At 40.7% G+C, this 17,199-nt stretch overlaps 1 protein-coding gene across 1 annotated transcript; it reads left to right on the forward strand.

Annotated features, from left to right (window-relative positions):
* Positions 1–532: 532 nt before the first annotated feature.
* LOC139624500 (uncharacterized) lies at positions 533–16,465 on the forward strand. The gene is made up of 12 exons (XM_071483667.1): positions 533–690; positions 2,900–3,013; positions 3,187–3,300; positions 5,289–5,483; positions 5,584–5,761; positions 7,973–8,156; positions 8,386–8,483; positions 8,640–9,035; positions 9,224–9,400; positions 9,775–9,950; positions 11,622–11,845; positions 13,071–16,465. Exons 2-12 carry the CDS (start codon positions 2,906–2,908, stop codon positions 13,660–13,662), a joined length of 2,442 nt encoding a protein of 813 aa, XP_071339768.1. The 5' UTR covers positions 533–690; positions 2,900–2,905; the 3' UTR covers positions 13,663–16,465.
* Positions 16,466–17,199: the final 734 nt, after the last annotated feature.

Genomic DNA, 17,199 nt, shown 5'->3' on the forward strand with positions numbered 1-17,199 from the left:
TGGAGGCTTCAGCAGTCTGAGTGGGTATTCTCCACAGTAACAGTCTTTGTAGTACCAGACTCCCTCTCTGTGTTGCTGCTGCTCCACTGTAGCTGAGCACAGAAACATTGTCTGTGGACTTTTGCAATAAAGAGATTGCAAGTCTTGAGGATAAACTTTGGGATGTATTTTTGCACAGAACAAGAACTGTGGATTTTGCCTCTGATCAAACAGGCAAAACCTGTTTCAATATTTATACGAGTGCCTGACTATTAATTTTTAAAGACTGTTATTCTGTCTTTATTTCTCTCTTTGCAAATTATTTAATTGCAGGAATATATCTCACACTTCCCCTCTTAATATAGAGGTAGACAGTGAATAGATAAAAGTTTAAATCCTTAGGACAAAGACTGATTTTAAGCATCATGACACATTGCATGGAAAAGATACCCGTTAAAAGTCAAGAGGGAAAAGCCTCATAAACAACGGCACATGTGGCCAGAGTGGATAGAGTGAAGGTCAGGGACTATTAAAGATGAATGAGGAACCAGTGTCGGGCGGCGGAGGCCTTGTGCCAAAGGTGACGGCTGCTCGGGTGTCACTGGCTGGCCGTGGAAAGAGGGAGCGGAGAACAGGAGATCAACAGCTGTGGAGGGATCAGATCACCTGGTAGAAAGACACATTGAGCTCCGTACGTGGACAAGCCAACAGGTAAGATCTCTGTCCTGCGTGGATGTGGTGGGAAATTAGTGAATGGAGGAAAAGAGAAAGAAGTTTAAACCTCTTATTATAGATGGTCATTAGAAAGAAGTACTCCATACTTTTACTTTTTCGAGTGTTTTTTAATCTGTTTTATTAGGTAGTTGAATAGTTAAGTTATGGGGATAGACTTAGTGCATTGACTCAAGAAATGAGAAACTTGTACTTGAAATTAGCCTTTTTACAATTTTCTGCTGCTTTGCTATTTCATTTGACTTTTTATTCCACTACGTCTATTTGACTTAAATAGTAAATTAACAAAACATGTAGTCAAATACAAAACTACCCAGGATATAATGGAGGTAAAATTGGCTCCTCCTATTTCAGACAGACAAATATTTAGAATGCTGCATAAACAATAGAGCATCTGCAATATAAGACTCTAAAAGCTGCTACTCTGATTACTTGTACATTTGATAAATAATGTGCTTTTAACATTTCTATACTTTTACTTCCAAAAATCTAAGCAAAGAATCGGGATATTTCCCACACCAGTGAAAAAGAAATGAATGTGTGGTACATCTTGGTGACAGACAGTGAGGAATAAGAGTAACTTCTGCACAAAGATTATGAATTAACTTAAGAAGAGGGAATAGTATCACAGCACAGGTCTCCATGTCCAACACATGCAGCCATTACAGACAACATTAGTCTCATTTTTCCAGGAGTTGACGGTAAAAAAGTACAAAAGTACATTTACTGTATGTACTTTATGGTATGTACTTTACTGTGAATATCTGTACTTTACTCGAGTATTATTCTTTGTAAACTTACGACTTTTATTCCATTACATTTAAAACACAAACATTGTCCTTTTGACTTTACCGCATTTCTGTGAAGTACTCGTTACTTTGCAGCAGAGCTTTTAGTCAGAGGACTAAATTTTCTTTATTTTCAAAAATGCAACAGGCCATACGCTGTTCTGGCCTTATCTTAAGTCCATGTTTGAAATTTTAAAAACAAAGAATAGGATGGGTTGACAATAAAGAAGCATCTGCCTCTGAACACATATGTCCTATTTTTCCTGCTATTTACCATCTGAGGCTGAGGTGCACTCATGCATACATATTACATAGGCAACTAATCTCAGGAGATGGCTGCCTGCCTGCTGCCTCCTCTCCCAGACGCACTAGCCCAGCAGATGACGTGGCCACGGATGCTGCGATTAGGTTACAGATACTGTAATTCACTGACAGGCTGTGCAGGAAACAGCGGAGGCTTGTTAGCGTGCAGTGGAAAAAACAAAGATCAGTGTCTTCCTAATTTAGATTTCCCTTGTACAGACTTAATTTTTTAGCAGTGTGAATTGAACCACAACTAATTGGAGGCTTTCATTCCTGACTATTCATTTAGTTGCAGAACCACAGTGACCTTACAAGTCCAATGAAAAGAAGAAGTCTCAATCCATTTTCATCTGTAAATTCTCTTTTCAGGACTTTATGTCCTCCTTGCCAGACTGAATTATATCCCACAGCCTCTTATACTCATACTGATAAAAAAAAAAATTCTGCTGTTTCTCCCCTCTCCCTCTAACTTGTTATATCAGTATACAGCACGTTAAATTACAGCTGGCTAAAAAAGTTATAATAGGTCAATAATAACTTGGTACCACCCACATTTTCCCTAATTATCAAGCTGAGGTAACATCTTAGTAATTACAGACATTAACTCATCAATAACCTGTCTGTTTTCAGATTAGTCCGTTGTTTCTTCTCTCTTATTTCTTGTTGAGAGTCAGATGAGAAACTTGATACCATTCTCATGACTGCCCATTAAGAACTAAGCTATAGAGCCAGGACATAATTAGCCTTGCTTAGCATAAAGACTGTAAGCGGGGTGTATCAGCTAGCCTGGTCTAAACAGGGACAACACACCATGTCCTCTAAAACCACAAATAGACTTTTATTGTTTGTGTACAGATTAAACAAACAGAGCGAGTCTGTTTACTCCTGCTTCCGGGTTTTTATGCTAAGCTAGGCTAACCATGACCTGGTTATGACCTCTGTAATTACTACAATATAATCCTAATATGTTGTAACCAATATTCCTTACACTCAGGTAAATTAGTATAAAAGTATTAACTAAAAACCTAAAATTCAAAAACAATTTTTACAGACTCTATGTTCATATGTTGCTGTTTCTCTCTGTGCTCATGAGTCAGCCCAGGATGGAGTCATATCAGAGGGAATCAATGAGGAGAATCAGGAGAAACAGCAAGACTCTCCTCCAGGATCTCTTTTACAGGGGAGTCCACGGAGGAGACAGGGACACTCCTGTAAGTGTCTCATTAGGATGGTCCCTGTCCGTGTCTAACCGCCAGCTTCTCATTTTTATCAGTGGTTGTCTAATTGCTTGTAACACATCTTGTAACAGTCATTGCTGTGAATATTATTACTTGTACATCGGAACGGTCTCATCCTCTTTTCTGAATGATTTTTTTAAAAACAGATCCCAGCACAGCCTGGCAGAGATGCTAAAATGATCCACTCCATTGCCAGTCTGATCAGAGCAAAGAGCAAACTCCTCCTGCTTGAGAGTCCTGATACTGTGGAGATCTACAAGGTGAGAGGTAAAACAGTGGAAGTGCAGTATATTACTACTATTACAGTGAGCGATGCCTTTGATTTGCAGCTTCAGTTCTGCTAAAGCTTGAGAGCTGTGACTGAATCTGCTGCAGTGCTGCGATATTTAGAAGGGGTGGTAGAGCAGATTTTTTATCATCTCAATTTTTTTTTACATGTGGCATCCAAAATACATAAAGCAAAACCAACTCTTTATTTGAATCTTTTAATGCTTTTTTAAATAGTTCATAACTTGCAATTTATCAAATATTTATGACAGAAATACTCTCCAGATTCAAAGTTGTTTTTATTAAATGCAAATGAGAAACAGAACAAATAAACATCTTATAACAGTAAAATTTTTCCCAGCTGACATAAAACAAAAATATGCTTATAACTTATACTCGTACATGCAAACAAATGCTAATGCATAAATAACAAAGACAGTTGTATGTAATGATTTATTAATAGAAACACATAGAACAAATATTCAAGAAGTATTTAGGCGACTTGAATAATAATAATAAAAAAAGAAGTAAAAAAAGGAAAAAGAGGTAATTAATAATAATGGTTAGGATCAATAACACAGAAAAGGGTTCCATACTTCAAACTTATTCACATGACTTTTGAATAAAGAAAGTATTTTTTCACATTTTAAATGATGCAGGTCATTTGAACATTCAAAATAATTATTGTGCTCTGAAGTGTTTATTTCTGTTTAATCTCCTGAATATATGAAAATGCGATTCTCCTTCTATTAAGATAACATACTGTATTAATACTTGTGCTCTCTTGAGACTGGCTTTACAATCGCCACTGCCATATATGTAAAAATATTATAAAAGCAAAATTAATACTTTTTTACTCAGCTCATTAAACCTCAAAATGGAGAAAGTAGTGAAGTGGTAACCTTCCCATTGCCACAAACTGAGCTTGCCGTTTTGATGAGGGTGACAAAAACATGGGCTATTTGTTTCCCTAAATATCCCTCAGAAGAAGAAATATACTGTATGTTATCTTAAATAGAGATGTTGCTCTGTTGATGATTGTGGCCAGTTAGGCTACACAGCGGTCGAACTCCTCATTAGACTTTATGTGAAGAAATTGCTATATAACTCGCAATAAAACAGAAATACAATGTTGGAAAAAAAAACTACTGTCAGCTTCAATCACAGATAAACAGCATGTGAACTCTCATTGTATTTCACCATATTTTACAGCAGGGGTCCCAGAAGTTAAATGTCATTTTTTGTAGCAGATGTCAGAAATTTATCAACTTTTCAAAATCATATTCATGAGCAACTCTAATCACTTGGATGAGGTCATGCAGCACCCAGCCAATAAAACAAAGCTGGGCTGGGTTCTCTAAGGTTTCAAACCAAGCATTACATGATTTATATAAGATTAGTCCCTGAGAAATGGGGACAAATAATCACATGAGTGACAAGGTGATGTTTGCTCAGTGAGCGTGTTTTGAATAATCAAATATATACGCAATTTACAAATAAATGTATCTGCACAAGGTTGGTTTCAGTTGAGAATATAACCTCATTTATGTCACAACAGTACTGAATACTTCTCTGAGATATAAGTCTCTCTACCATGACCGGTAAACAACTGGTAGCTACAGCTCAGCAACTCTCACAAAACTTATAAAAAATTCTAAACAAACAAAAAAAAAAAAAAAAACAAGTTGGGGCTCTGCTCATGCATACACACATTTGACCCTTTTCTGCAAAACTGTACTCGAATTTACTCAACAAAAACATGCACATCATCCAGACACTCTAACTTTTAAAAAATTATTACAACAACTTATAACTTATATCTTAGAAATGAGAAGAAATAATCTCGAGAGTAATAGGGTGATGTTCCTCAGTGAGAACGGCCCAATCCCAAATCCCAATGTCCCCCCCTCAGGCCTTCACTGTCTTTAAATTTCTAACAGATCATTATTCTTTTAACTGGTTACACATGTGCCCTATATAGCTGAACGAGCCAACAGCTCGATCCACGAGACCTTTTAAAGATGACGTTTACCTCCCAGCCATCACAACGAAGGCCTCAAGTCTGAACTCAATCAGAGGGGCTCTGAGTCAGTCCTGCCCTTACCTGTATGACAAGCGAAGAGGATCTTTCTCTTCCGTAACCTCTCAGAGAACAGGAGGTCACCCTAAAAAACAGGTACCTTGACATCTGTTTCATTTCCACCAAGCTTGGATTAAAATAGGTTTTAAAATTCAAACCTTCTTGCTCTGTCCACCTTCTTCTCTCTTCATATCAGAGTAACCTAAAGGAGCAAAGAGAGGCAAAGAAGTCCAACGTTACTGTGACAATGACCTACCTAGGACAAGGTCGCCGGGGGTCAGGGTTGGGGTCCACGCAGGATGAACTGAAGGTGCTCCAGCAAGTCAACGGAGGGGAGAATATCTGTGTCTTCAAGGGCGTGGTGACTCCAGGAGGTAGGAGCTATGAAACCTACAGCATTTAAAATACAATTCTACTGATTCTCTCTTTAAATGTCTTTAAATCCACTTTAAGAAAACAATAGTCTCCCCCCCCCCAAACAATAACAAAAAACAATAAAAAATCTGGGCCAGAGTAATAGGTGAGTGAGTATTTCATCTTTGTAGGTCCTACAACACCCTCATCTATTTTCCTCTAAATTGGACCATAATTTAAAAAAATGAACACCATGTTTTATTGAAGAAGACTTGAAACTAGAGCGATTGAGAACATTGACTCATTAGGAAAATGTTAACTGACATGATAAATCAAGTCAGAAGTAGGGCCATTTTTCCATAAACTTCAATATAATCAGACTTCTGTTTGCTGCAAGAGTCACCCCCTGATGGTCATTAGATAGAATGCAGGTTTAAGGCACTTTCACATTGGCTTCACTTTTCAGAGTCTTCCTCCATTTTTATATACAGTCTGTGGTAGCCGTATAAGCTGAAGGAATGAAACAAAGAAGGAGCCTGTGTAGGATTCAGGACTTTTTACTCACTCATCATAGTTTTGTTTTTTCCTTTATGGTTTCACCTTCGTTGTGCACTTGATTTTACACGATGTAGACTGCACATATTTGAACATTTTTTGTTTTGTCTTAGAACCAACAATATTTTGACTCTGTACCTGGAAAATGAAAGCTGCCCTGGGTTGGTTAACCCAAATTACAGAAAAAACATATTTTCTCACTCATCTGTAATGACACTTAGTCATGCAGATAGTTTTGGTTTTATTCACAGACCTCACAGTTTTCATTGGCACTACTTCCAACTGAGGAAACTGTCCCCACAAAAGCTGACGGTGTGTTATTTGATTTTGGGCTAGATAAAAACTGAATTTGATTTTTTCTTGATCAGAGCTGAGAATGTCTGATTTGGCTTTGATTTGGTTCCCGTTTAAAAAAAAATGCAACATGCCATGGGCCAGCAGTTCCCAACCTGGAAATTCAGGACTCCAAGTCCAGTTTTCATGGTCACGAAATAATTAACAAGTCAAACAAACAAACATTTTCTCCTATTTTCGTTTTACTGCTGTTTGAGCTGAAGTACAAGCAAATTCTCATGAACAAATCTTTAACCCTCAAGCTGAACTGACTATACTGAATCATCCTTGTCGCCAATCAATCAGTAGCTTTTTGCACCACTATTGTCAGCTCAGATATACATGTTAAAAATCCAGGTATAAAGTTACTTAAAGACAGTGAAAACCACAGAAACAGTCTTAATGTTATAACTCTGCTGCACATACTGCAACAGACTAAGCTCCTTACCCTATAAACAGTGCTTTTGTGGGCCTAGCCTTGCACTGAATCGGATGTAACAACAACAGCTCGACCTTACAGTCTATAGCAGCCGAATGTCATGATGTGATGAATGAATATGTGTTCGCTAAGCTTAAGGTGACCAGATTTCTGAAATGAAACCGGGGACGCTTCCAGTTTGGCGGTCAGTATATCATTAAAATATTCAATGTTTTTTTAATGAAATAAAAAAGGGGTGACAGTTCCTGTCTCATGTACTTCAACCATGGTAAGTTTTGTACTATAATGGTACTTTCTGGCTGAGTTTTACTCAGCATTTTCTGCTAAAACTAGGTAAGACAGTGGTTAGTAGTAGAAGAAGACTGATCTGAAGCTGCTATAGTTAGGAGTCAGCCCCCTCTGCAGGCCAAAACAAACACAATGTGAGATGTCTGCCTTTCTGCTGCCCGGTTCACTCATGTTTTATTATTTGCAATTTAAAAACAGGGAAATTTCCGGAGTCAGCTCCAGCTGGGGACAGGCCACTAAAAATGGGGACATCTGGTCACCCTAGCTTGGCTTTGAATAAAAGACTGAATTACATATTAGGTACAGTTTAACAGAAAAAAAAACTGAAAAAAACAATTTGAAAAGTAATTTGTCATTTTCACATCTAATATGCAACTTGAGATGAGGGGTTGCGAGTGGGCTTTGCTTGGCCATGAAGGGTCACAAGCCAAAAACATTAGGAGCCCCTGCTACTTCCTGGGTGCTGCCATCCCAAGTGTCCCGCAGCACTATGAGCACAGAATACAAGGTTGCTGATCTTCACCTATCATAACACAGTCAGACAACCATGCTGATCAAACACGGTCATCTTCAACCTTCCAGCATTTCATCATATTGTCCTCCTTGTGTCTTTCAGAGCAGTTCCAGTTTGTCTCTCAGAGACACAGAGGTTATCCCTTCAGTGCTACCTTGTATGTTAATGGCATCATGGCAGCCAGGATTAGTTCCTGCTGTGAGTACCGCTACGCTCCCGGCTTCCAGCAGGGCAGGAAGGGCTGCTTCCGACTCACTTGGCTGGCCGGTGGGATACCTTGTCACAGGTTAGATATCAACCTCTGGGGGACGGACGGCGTAACATGGGCAGAAAATGAGAAATTAGTACCAGTCACAACAGATTGGGGAAACATTGCTCTGCAGATATAATGCACTGTGTGTTGACAGAAGAGGAAAAAAAGGATGCATATTGCATGACATGAGGGACTGGTGTTGGTGGTGGTACAGGGGAGGAAATGTGAGTCATGATTAAAGCACATCTTTCTTCTTTTTCAGATGCACAAGTCTCCGAAACAAATACAGCTCCTGCCAGCAGCTGAACAACGGCACAAAGGAGAACCTAATTCTCCCAACAGAGCAGAGCCCTGGCAATGGTACAAAGCCGCAAAATGACTGTCTCAATTTCCCCTTATTTCCTAAAGTTTATTCATCAACATATTTTTGAAATTAGGCCCAGTCCATGATTGATGACAAAACTTCCCAAAATATTTTTTTTTTCTTTCATTCTGTCTCTTATGTCCCCAATGCAGGCACAATTGAGTCACCATCATCCCCTCTGTTTATCCCGGCCAAACCAGAGAAGAAATCAGTGAGGAGGACGAGAAAACACATTAAGGAGGGCGGCGGAGGATCAACGGACAGCGAGGACCATGTTGTAGCCGGGATTAAAGAGACCTCCAAGAAGAAACGACGCAAGGGTCAAACTAATCAGAAAGAGAGCAAAGGCAAGACAGCTGGAAATAACAGAGGAGATGAGGGACAAGAAAGCAAGGGCATGGAGGTCTCGCTGAGGTCGACAGTAACGGAAGAATGTGAAGACCAAGCATCGTTGGCCAGGCAAGAGCAGAAACAGCAGAAAGCAGCCAGCAATGTCCCAGCGCTGCAGACCGAGCAACTGCAACCAGACAGGACAAGCGAAGTTCCCGGTGAGCAGTGTCTGACTCATTTCATCTGGTTTCACTCCTGTAAGAGAAGATGGAAAAAAATAGGGGAGACTACTTTCATGTGAAGATGTGAATGACCTTCAGTCCATGTACATGTGGTATTTCCACTTAATATTAGTTTGTGGAAAAAGGAAAATGGCAAAGAACAAGAGTTTTTTTTCCTTTTAAAGGTTCCTTGCAGGACAAGGAAGCTCTGACTAAGCAGAATGGAGGGAAACAGAAGGGATTGGAATCAAATGGGAAAAACAGAGATGGGGAAAGACTGAAGGACTACTATGAAGAATGTGTAGAAATGAGTGCTGCGTTGGAGCATGGCCCAAACAAACACAACTGGTTCAAGGCAAGCAGTGAGTAATGAAACCGCAGCACAGTAGGAACAAACTGGAATCCCCCTGGAGTGCTGTAACAGATTTACATAATACACTTAAGCAGAAAGGGTTGAATAAGCAAGAAAGTGACGCATTGAGCAACATCTGTCTGAAGGAAGATTGACGACGTGCGGAAGAGGTTATGCAGAAGTTGTTCACACAGACACACACTCATTTGCCTACATAAATAAGCCTCGCTGCAGCAGATCTGTTTTCTCTATTGAATGCTCAAACTGAATTTTGGATTTTTACATTCTCGCATCAACTGTGGGTATCAATATCTCTGCGTGCACTTGGCTTCACATAGTTGTATAGTTGCCTGAGTTGTTTTTCTTTTCTCTCTGTATGCCAAGTCCTGGAGAGGTGCCGACTCCAGAAGAGACTGTCAGTGCGCCCCATAGCTCCAGGCTCAGATGTGGAGCTCAGTTCAGAGAGTGAGACTGTCCTGCAGCAGCCTGATGGAGATCCAGGGGCAGAGGAGGACACGGCCAGCCAGGGCGCTGGTAAAGAACAAGACCTGCAGGCACAGGTCCGCGCACAACACAAATTACTGTAGTAGCTACAGGTCATATTCAGATGCAGTTTTCCAATTTGCACAACAGTTATTATATTATTTAGATTTTAGCCGTAATGGGGAAGTTATACAATGCTTCCATAATGACACAGCAGGAATTATATTAATAATTATATTAATAATAATAATAAAAATGAAAGAGTAAAAATTGAAGGTGCAACTTTAAAGGCCCCTTATTAGCTATTTTCCTGAGCTTTATTTAAAGTGTTGATCTTCATAAGATATATTTGTGGCTTTAAGCACCAAAAACCATCTCAGTGTAGTTTTACATCTCCTCTCTCAGGCTTCTCTCTTTGGCTCGAGCAACAACAGGTCGGTGAGCCAATCAGAAGAGAGACTCTTAACCTCTCCTCTGATTGGCTGATTGTTTTCTGAGTGATTGAAGGTAAACACTCAGAGAAACCAAATCCTGCAAGGTTGGATGGTGGGTCAGGGCTGGGCTTGGGACAGGGATGAGAGTGGTGACTAGTTCGTTGTGACATCACAAAGTTACAGAAGTCCTGACGGCTCATTTTAAGGCTCAGTTTTTGAATACAGGCTGTGTGTGAAGATATTTTCAGAGTATTAATATAGAACCTTAACTTGATTTATTATTAAAAAAAAGACATGAAAATCTCATTTTATACAATATGGGACAATTAAATGAGTTGATGCAGATTAAAAGGAATGAATATGTGTTTCACTGATAGTGTATTTATGATTGAACACCTCACGCCACCTCACATGGCCTTATATTGTTGGTGTGAAACTTCTATGAAGTTGCTTAATTTACTACAAATTCATCCTAACCTAAAGGATTATTTCATTATTTGGGAGGTTAATGCACAAACAGTTGTAACAAATGGTCACTGAGTTTTATCTGGGACAGGCAGGCGTTTGGCTTGGTCGTACCCATCATGATGAAAAAGCTTCCAACCGTGCCTGAAAAATTCCTCAAGGTCTAGCAAAGTGGCACAGTGGATGTGGCTGACAGCCAGACCATATGTCTCTCTGGACTCTCACCCCGTGTCTGTGTTTTGAAAACCTGCAGCACCTGTCCCGCTCACATCTCCCGGCCAACAGCACATTTTGGATCTATGCTGCTCACACACAAACAGTAAATGCTTGAAGTTCACAATACTCAATTCTCAGGGCTGTGATGCAAAATTCATTTCTGTCAGAAAGAAAAATAATCTGTCTGTGCTACAAAATGGGATTTCTGCATTTTATAAGAACTTGCTGTCTGGTGATTGAGGTGAACTAGAAGTTAGATGAGAGATATCTATTTGTATCACTGTTTTGCAGTCTTTTATCCTCATGTGGGAGACCATTTCCCACAACGATTATAAAGTAGAAAAGGGCATTAGAAATAGAATAAATAAATATATTGGGGTTGTTGCAAAATGTTTCTAACTGCAACATTTTTCTTTATAGTTCTAAAGCCATCGACCTCATAAAATCTTTCCAAAACCCAGTGGATAAGCTCTAAAATGCATACCAATCTTTTTTTTTCCAGTGAAAAGGTGACCTTTTGGAGATGTGTCTTAACTTTTGGAAATAATATCTTGCACCAAGCCAAACCAAAGCCAAAAATAACAGCACAGTTCAAATTCTTCCATGACGTTTCCTTGGTTTTTTCGACTGTAGCTCGATGCTATGATGACGGTGCTGAGTGCATCCGATGAGGTGGAGCAGCTGGTTCTGAGGAACACCGACCTGACAGACGACCTTCTGCTTAGCCTGGCGGGAGCCCTGAAGACCAGCCTGTCCGAGGTCACGATGCTCAACCTCAACCTCAACCTCATTGGCCCATATGGTGCTCACATCCTGCTGGACGTTCTGAGAGTGAAGCCTCAGATCAAAGGCCTACAGTAAGTCTCAGACTCCACTGATCCATGTTACATCAAACTCAAAGAAGAATGATAATCTAATTTCTGAAAGCACACTGAATAACAAGCAGATCCAGGAACATCAGCCTTAATACTCTAATATGACTATAAAAGAGAATAATAGAACTGACGAAGCAGAAAAAGACACCGCAAATCCTAGGATGGCCTCCTTACTGCAGAGGAAAATCTAACACAATCTATCTCTTTTATGTGAACAAGAGATGCCTCCAGTGCCTTACCTTTCTCAGTCATTTTTCCAGCTAACTACAGCAAATGTGTGAGAGCTGGTCTTTGTGGCATCAGTTCAGAGAAATATCGACAGGCTTAGAAACTTAAAGTGTGAGACACAGCATAAGCACGGCTGGTCACATACTGGACAAAACAACACTGTGGTGGTTAAAGGAACTGTTTCAAACTGAAATTTGGGGAAATGCATTTAAGTTCTAGCAGAGTTAGGTGAGAAAATGTCATCCGTCCATTACATATGAGGCTACAGCCAACAGCTGGTTAACTTAGCTTAGGACAACTGCTCTGAGTAACTGCCAGGCAACCAGCAGGGACTCTGGGAAGTTACCGGCCTCAGCCAAGAAACAGTACGGCTTGTAATAAAATGGCAAATTGTGATTTTACACTTTGGTTTTTTTGTATGGCTTAAACAAACTAGATGTAACATATTTTCCAGTTTTTATACTGAGCTCATTGAAGCAGCTGCTCGCTGTAGCCTTATATTTCACAGACAGACACGGTGGTATTGATCTTCTCATCTATCTCTGTGCAAGTAAGCAAGTAAGTGTATGTCCCAAAATGTCAAACTGTTTCTCTAAAGTACACAGCAGATCCCACGTGTCCCTGTAATGGTTGAAAGTATTGATGAAACAATGAAGAAAATGTCCGCTTAAATCTCTGCAACACCCCCTGGATGCAGCAGTTCAAACACTTGTTGTGCAATTGTTCAAATCCTTAGATCTGCATTTGAATGAAGACACCAAATATATTTGACTCACTAGAATCGAAATGTGTTTAAAACTCATCCATGAGAGATATGGGCTGATTTTTTTTTTCCATTAGATGTGATGAAACTGCAGAACAAGCAGATACAAAACCTACATGTGACACTGTGGAAAAAAATGTTTGTTTAAGCTCACATAAGGGAAAACTTAATGTCACCTTACCTCCCTGTGGTTACCACTTTTTTCTGTCTCTACAGCTTGTTTGGAAACAAACTGCGTGACCATGGAGTGCTGACTCTGTTGAATGGAATAGCTGAGCTGCAGGATCAAACAGTGAGAGCTGCCGCTGCGATTCAACAGGCAATTGAGCAAAACATGCTCCTGCAGCTCCCCACTGGGTGGAGCTCTTTCAGGGTTTTTGCACTCTCAGAACTGGATATTGGGGGAAATGGCTTGAGCAGCGACGGGTTAAAGGTGTTAGCATCATACATGAGGCGCTACTCCTATCTTCAGTACTTAGGGCTGGCGCAGACCAGCAGCGCCGATCTCTCGGCGTGGAAGGAACTTTTTGACAGCCTAAAGGTAAACAGCTCACTGACTCACATCATCCTAGACGAGAACAACTTGGGGGACCCCGGGGTCAGGCTGCTGGCAGACATGCTGAAAGTGAACACGAGTCTGCGGCAGGTGGATCTGGACCGGAACGGCATCAGTGACGTAGGAGGAAACGACATCATGGAGGCACTGCTTTGCAGGACGCAGCTCCGCCTGAGGCATCTGAGCCTTCAGGAGAATAACATCAGTGCAGGACTACTGAGTAGGATACAGGAGGAGGTAAAATATAACTGAATTGTGCAGGAGTGGAGGAGTACACTTTAAAACCACGAGAAAGGTATATTATGTAACATAATAAACAAAGCACAGACTTGAGAACTCATAAGCTTCTTTGTTTACATTTTGAGGCCACAAAGGAAAAAACCTGACTCATTCGACAAACACACACACACACACACACACACGGATCTCCTCCTTCCTATAACTGGGTGGCCCCGCTAACAAATGCTGCATCTTAGTTTATCCCAGGCAGGTGGTGTAGGAGGCGTGTTTGCTTTAGGGCTGCACTGTGGTCTGGATGCGTTTTCAAAGCGATCTCAGTGAACTGAACCTTTCTTCTTTGTGGGGAGGTTACATCCTCACCTTGATTTTCTTCTTCTTCTTCCCACCAGTGTTACCCCTCATGACTCCACACCTCCTACTTTGCTAAAACTGACTCCAGCACAAGGCGCAGCGATCCTTCTGTCATTTTATTGAATAATTTTCCTCCTCCAGACAAAAAAGAGACCACGGTGATTCATTCCACCCACGGTATTTACAGGTCATGGATGACTAATCCACAATAATCCCCCCCCCCCCCCCGGAACATTTCAGTAGCCATCATTAGATTCCTTTTCTCCACTTCTACAATTCAAAAGAGAGTTCTGGACAGATAAAACACCCCATGTCAACTACCCGCATTTTGTCGTTCTCTTCATGCTCTAGACAGTGCTTCTATTCAGAATCAATGCATGGGGGCGGTGGGGGACTGTGGCAAATGCGTCTGAATTTTCGAGGCCGTCGTCTCATTGTGCTATCAACACTGACATTCTGAGAATAACTGTACCTGTGATCAAAGCTTGTCAGAGTGGTAATTATCTCCTCCTAGCAGAGCTGCCAGTAGCGATTCTGCTGAAACCAATCTCTTCATATTTCATCTGTAGTCTTTTCGAAATTCCTGTCTGTGGAAGCCCGATAAAGACGCTCTACGAAGCCCCGGGACGATGACAGATGAATGAGACTGGTGCACCTGAAGATTGCATCTGCAGAAGTTATCCTGCTCTGAATAAGATTGTGTTTGTGGTGCTGTAGAACTTTTGAAACTCTGCACAGTGAGGAAAAAGATGTCTAGTATTTCACAAGGCCAGTAGTCTGCATCTAAAGTCTTGCAGTTAAGAATCTGTTATCAGAGCTAAAAAGACTCAGAGTTTGTTTTCCTTTTTGACTTTTCATCTTCTAAGATCTCAACAGTCAGATTTGTACTAGATTGAATACACAACAAAGTGGTACACCACCATGCCTGGCTGACCATAAGCCTACAAACAAGAGCTGCTCTGTAATTCGCCTCCTTCGATAAGGTCTTCATGCTTCTCTGTTACATGTAAAACTCAGATCAGTGACCCCATTGTCTGTCTGCTAATGTTATCTGCACTTGGCCTGAAACAAATCCTGCAGTGTTACAAGCTTCTTTCAACTGATCTTCCAAAAACATGGCCTTAAATCATAGAAGCTCAGTCTGTTAGGAATTTGAGGGTTTACTCGAGGAACAGTTTCCCCTTTCAGGCCTTTGTAGTCACATGAAACCTCCCTAGTGCTGCAATATCCACTGTCGCACAGCCCAGAAATAATCAGGTTAAACACATCATTCATCTATGTGACTAACAGGTGAACTTTTACACACCTGAATCTTTGTGAAACAAGGAATTACCCTTTTTTATAGCTGAAATGTACATACATGTGATACACTGAGGGGTTAAGTTTCAGACAACCGATGCTGTGCTGTGGGGAAAACAGAGAGTGGAAAGCCTTGGGAATTCAGTCTCTTGACTGTGACTTAAGGCAAAAACCAAACTAATGAGGTGAACAATGGTTTCTTGCGCTCATGGGAAGTTCAGTGATTCAGACTTCCTTTAGTTTTCCTGGGCAGGCGAGATGCAATTTATTTCCACTTACAGCATATAAAGGGTCAGTGTCTGTTTGCTGGGCCATTAACGTTTGATGTCTTTGTAATTGTTCACCTCTGGATACACACAGGTAGGTACAACTTGTGCAACTTTCAAGTGAATATTTTAGCCTTGATTCGGGGATATAAGGTAGACTGAAATTTCTCAACAAATATTAGATGGATTGGCACAGAATTTTGTACAGGCATTCATGGTAAATGGTAATCGGGTTGCACTTATGTAGCGCTTGTCTAGTCTTAGCTGGTGTTTTTAACTTTTGCTTTTATTTGATGTATTTTGATTTTAATTCCTTAATTTGATTTTTGATTCTTTTGATTGTGATTGTGTTCACACACCGATGATGCAGGTTCGGTATCTTGGCAAAGGACATTTCAAAATAAATGCGGACTGGAGGACCTGGGACTCAAACCAATGACCCACTGATAAGTGGAAAACCTGCTGCCTCCTCTGCCACAGCTGCCCCATGGTTTATATGGGTCATGTTTTATATAGCCTAATAGCTTCAACGATCCCCTGACTTTTCTTTCAGTGACACTATGAAACCATTAATTAGTGGAATAGCTTAACAACTATTGGATGGATTGTCATTTCATTTACCACAGACACTGATCATCTCATCAGATATCAAATATCTGCAAAACCAATAACATCCTCACCAGTCCTCATCTGTACTTTGTGTTTTGATTTCATGCTGAATTAAAATGTTGAACAAAGTAAGTACTACACCTGCTAAACATTAGCATGTCAACAATGTCATTGTGAGCATGTTAGCATGCTAACATTAGCATTTGGCTCAAAGCAGCACTGTGCTACTAGCTTGTAGCTTGTCTTAATCTTGTTGTATCTGTAACTGTGCATAAAATCTATACTTTTAAGGACCTTTAGATTATGTGGCTTTTCCAAACACCAGAAGTCAGGCTTCCATTCTGCATCATTTCCTCCAACACCAAAATGAACAGCAAAGCATGCTGGGACAGACTGTAACCACTTTGTGGATCTGTGCCATGAGAACAGTCTGAGTCAGTGTGTAACATTTGGGAATACATGGGCAGGGGTGTATGTCTGTGTACAGTGGAGCAGTTTTCAGCCCACATTTAGAAACCAAGGTGGTGTGTTTGTGTTTACGGAAGCCCGGGGGCGGTGGGCGCCTGTCTAAACAGCAAACCCTCTGTTGTGTCCACGTAAGAGTGTACTGTACTGACCGCAGGCGCACACTAATTTGTTTTGTCTCGTTTGTCAAAATCAGATGTTACTTGTGCAGCTTGACCAATTGGAGGCCATTTGTTGTTAATTCAAAAATATTTTTTCACGTGGACTGGAGGCTCGCCGTGAGCCCTGAGACATTGCCTGGCTTTGTGTTTGGCTAAATAGAATCACGCTGTTTACCAGTTTATGATGGTGACAAGCTCATCAGGTAAGTTACAGCGCCTACAGAAAACTATTATGTGTTGCAGATTAACAGCAGCATGAAGATCTTTGTCTTCATCTTTAACTGGTGCAGTAGAGCAGACAGTAAGAAGGGAGCAGGAAGTCGACCTTGGCTCACAGTAGCTGCACACACTGTACCAGAGGATGAATGTGGCCAGGCCTGGCTGAGGATGAGAGTGAA

Source organism: Trachinotus anak, unplaced genomic scaffold, assembly GCF_046630095.1.
Source record: "Trachinotus anak isolate AG129_WGS33_773 ecotype Australia unplaced genomic scaffold, CSIRO_AGI_Tana_v1 ptg000008l, whole genome shotgun sequence".
Classification (NCBI taxonomy): Eukaryota; Metazoa; Chordata; class Actinopteri; order Carangiformes; family Carangidae; genus Trachinotus; species Trachinotus anak.

What these genes read in the sequence shown, in the direction of transcription:
- LOC139624500 (XM_071483667.1), top strand. Translation starts at nt 2,906, where the DNA reads ATGGAGTCATATCAGAGGGAATCAATGAGGAGAATCAGGAGAAACAGC. An exon ending in ATACTGTGGAGATCTACAAG is followed by an intron (nt 3,301 to 5,288) that starts GTGAGAGGTAAA and finishes TGCCCTATATAG; the next exon opens with CTGAACGAGCCAACAGCTCG. An exon ending in AACAAGACCTGCAGGCACAG is followed by an intron (nt 9,951 to 11,621) that starts GTCCGCGCACAA and finishes TTTCGACTGTAG; the next exon opens with CTCGATGCTATGATGACGGT.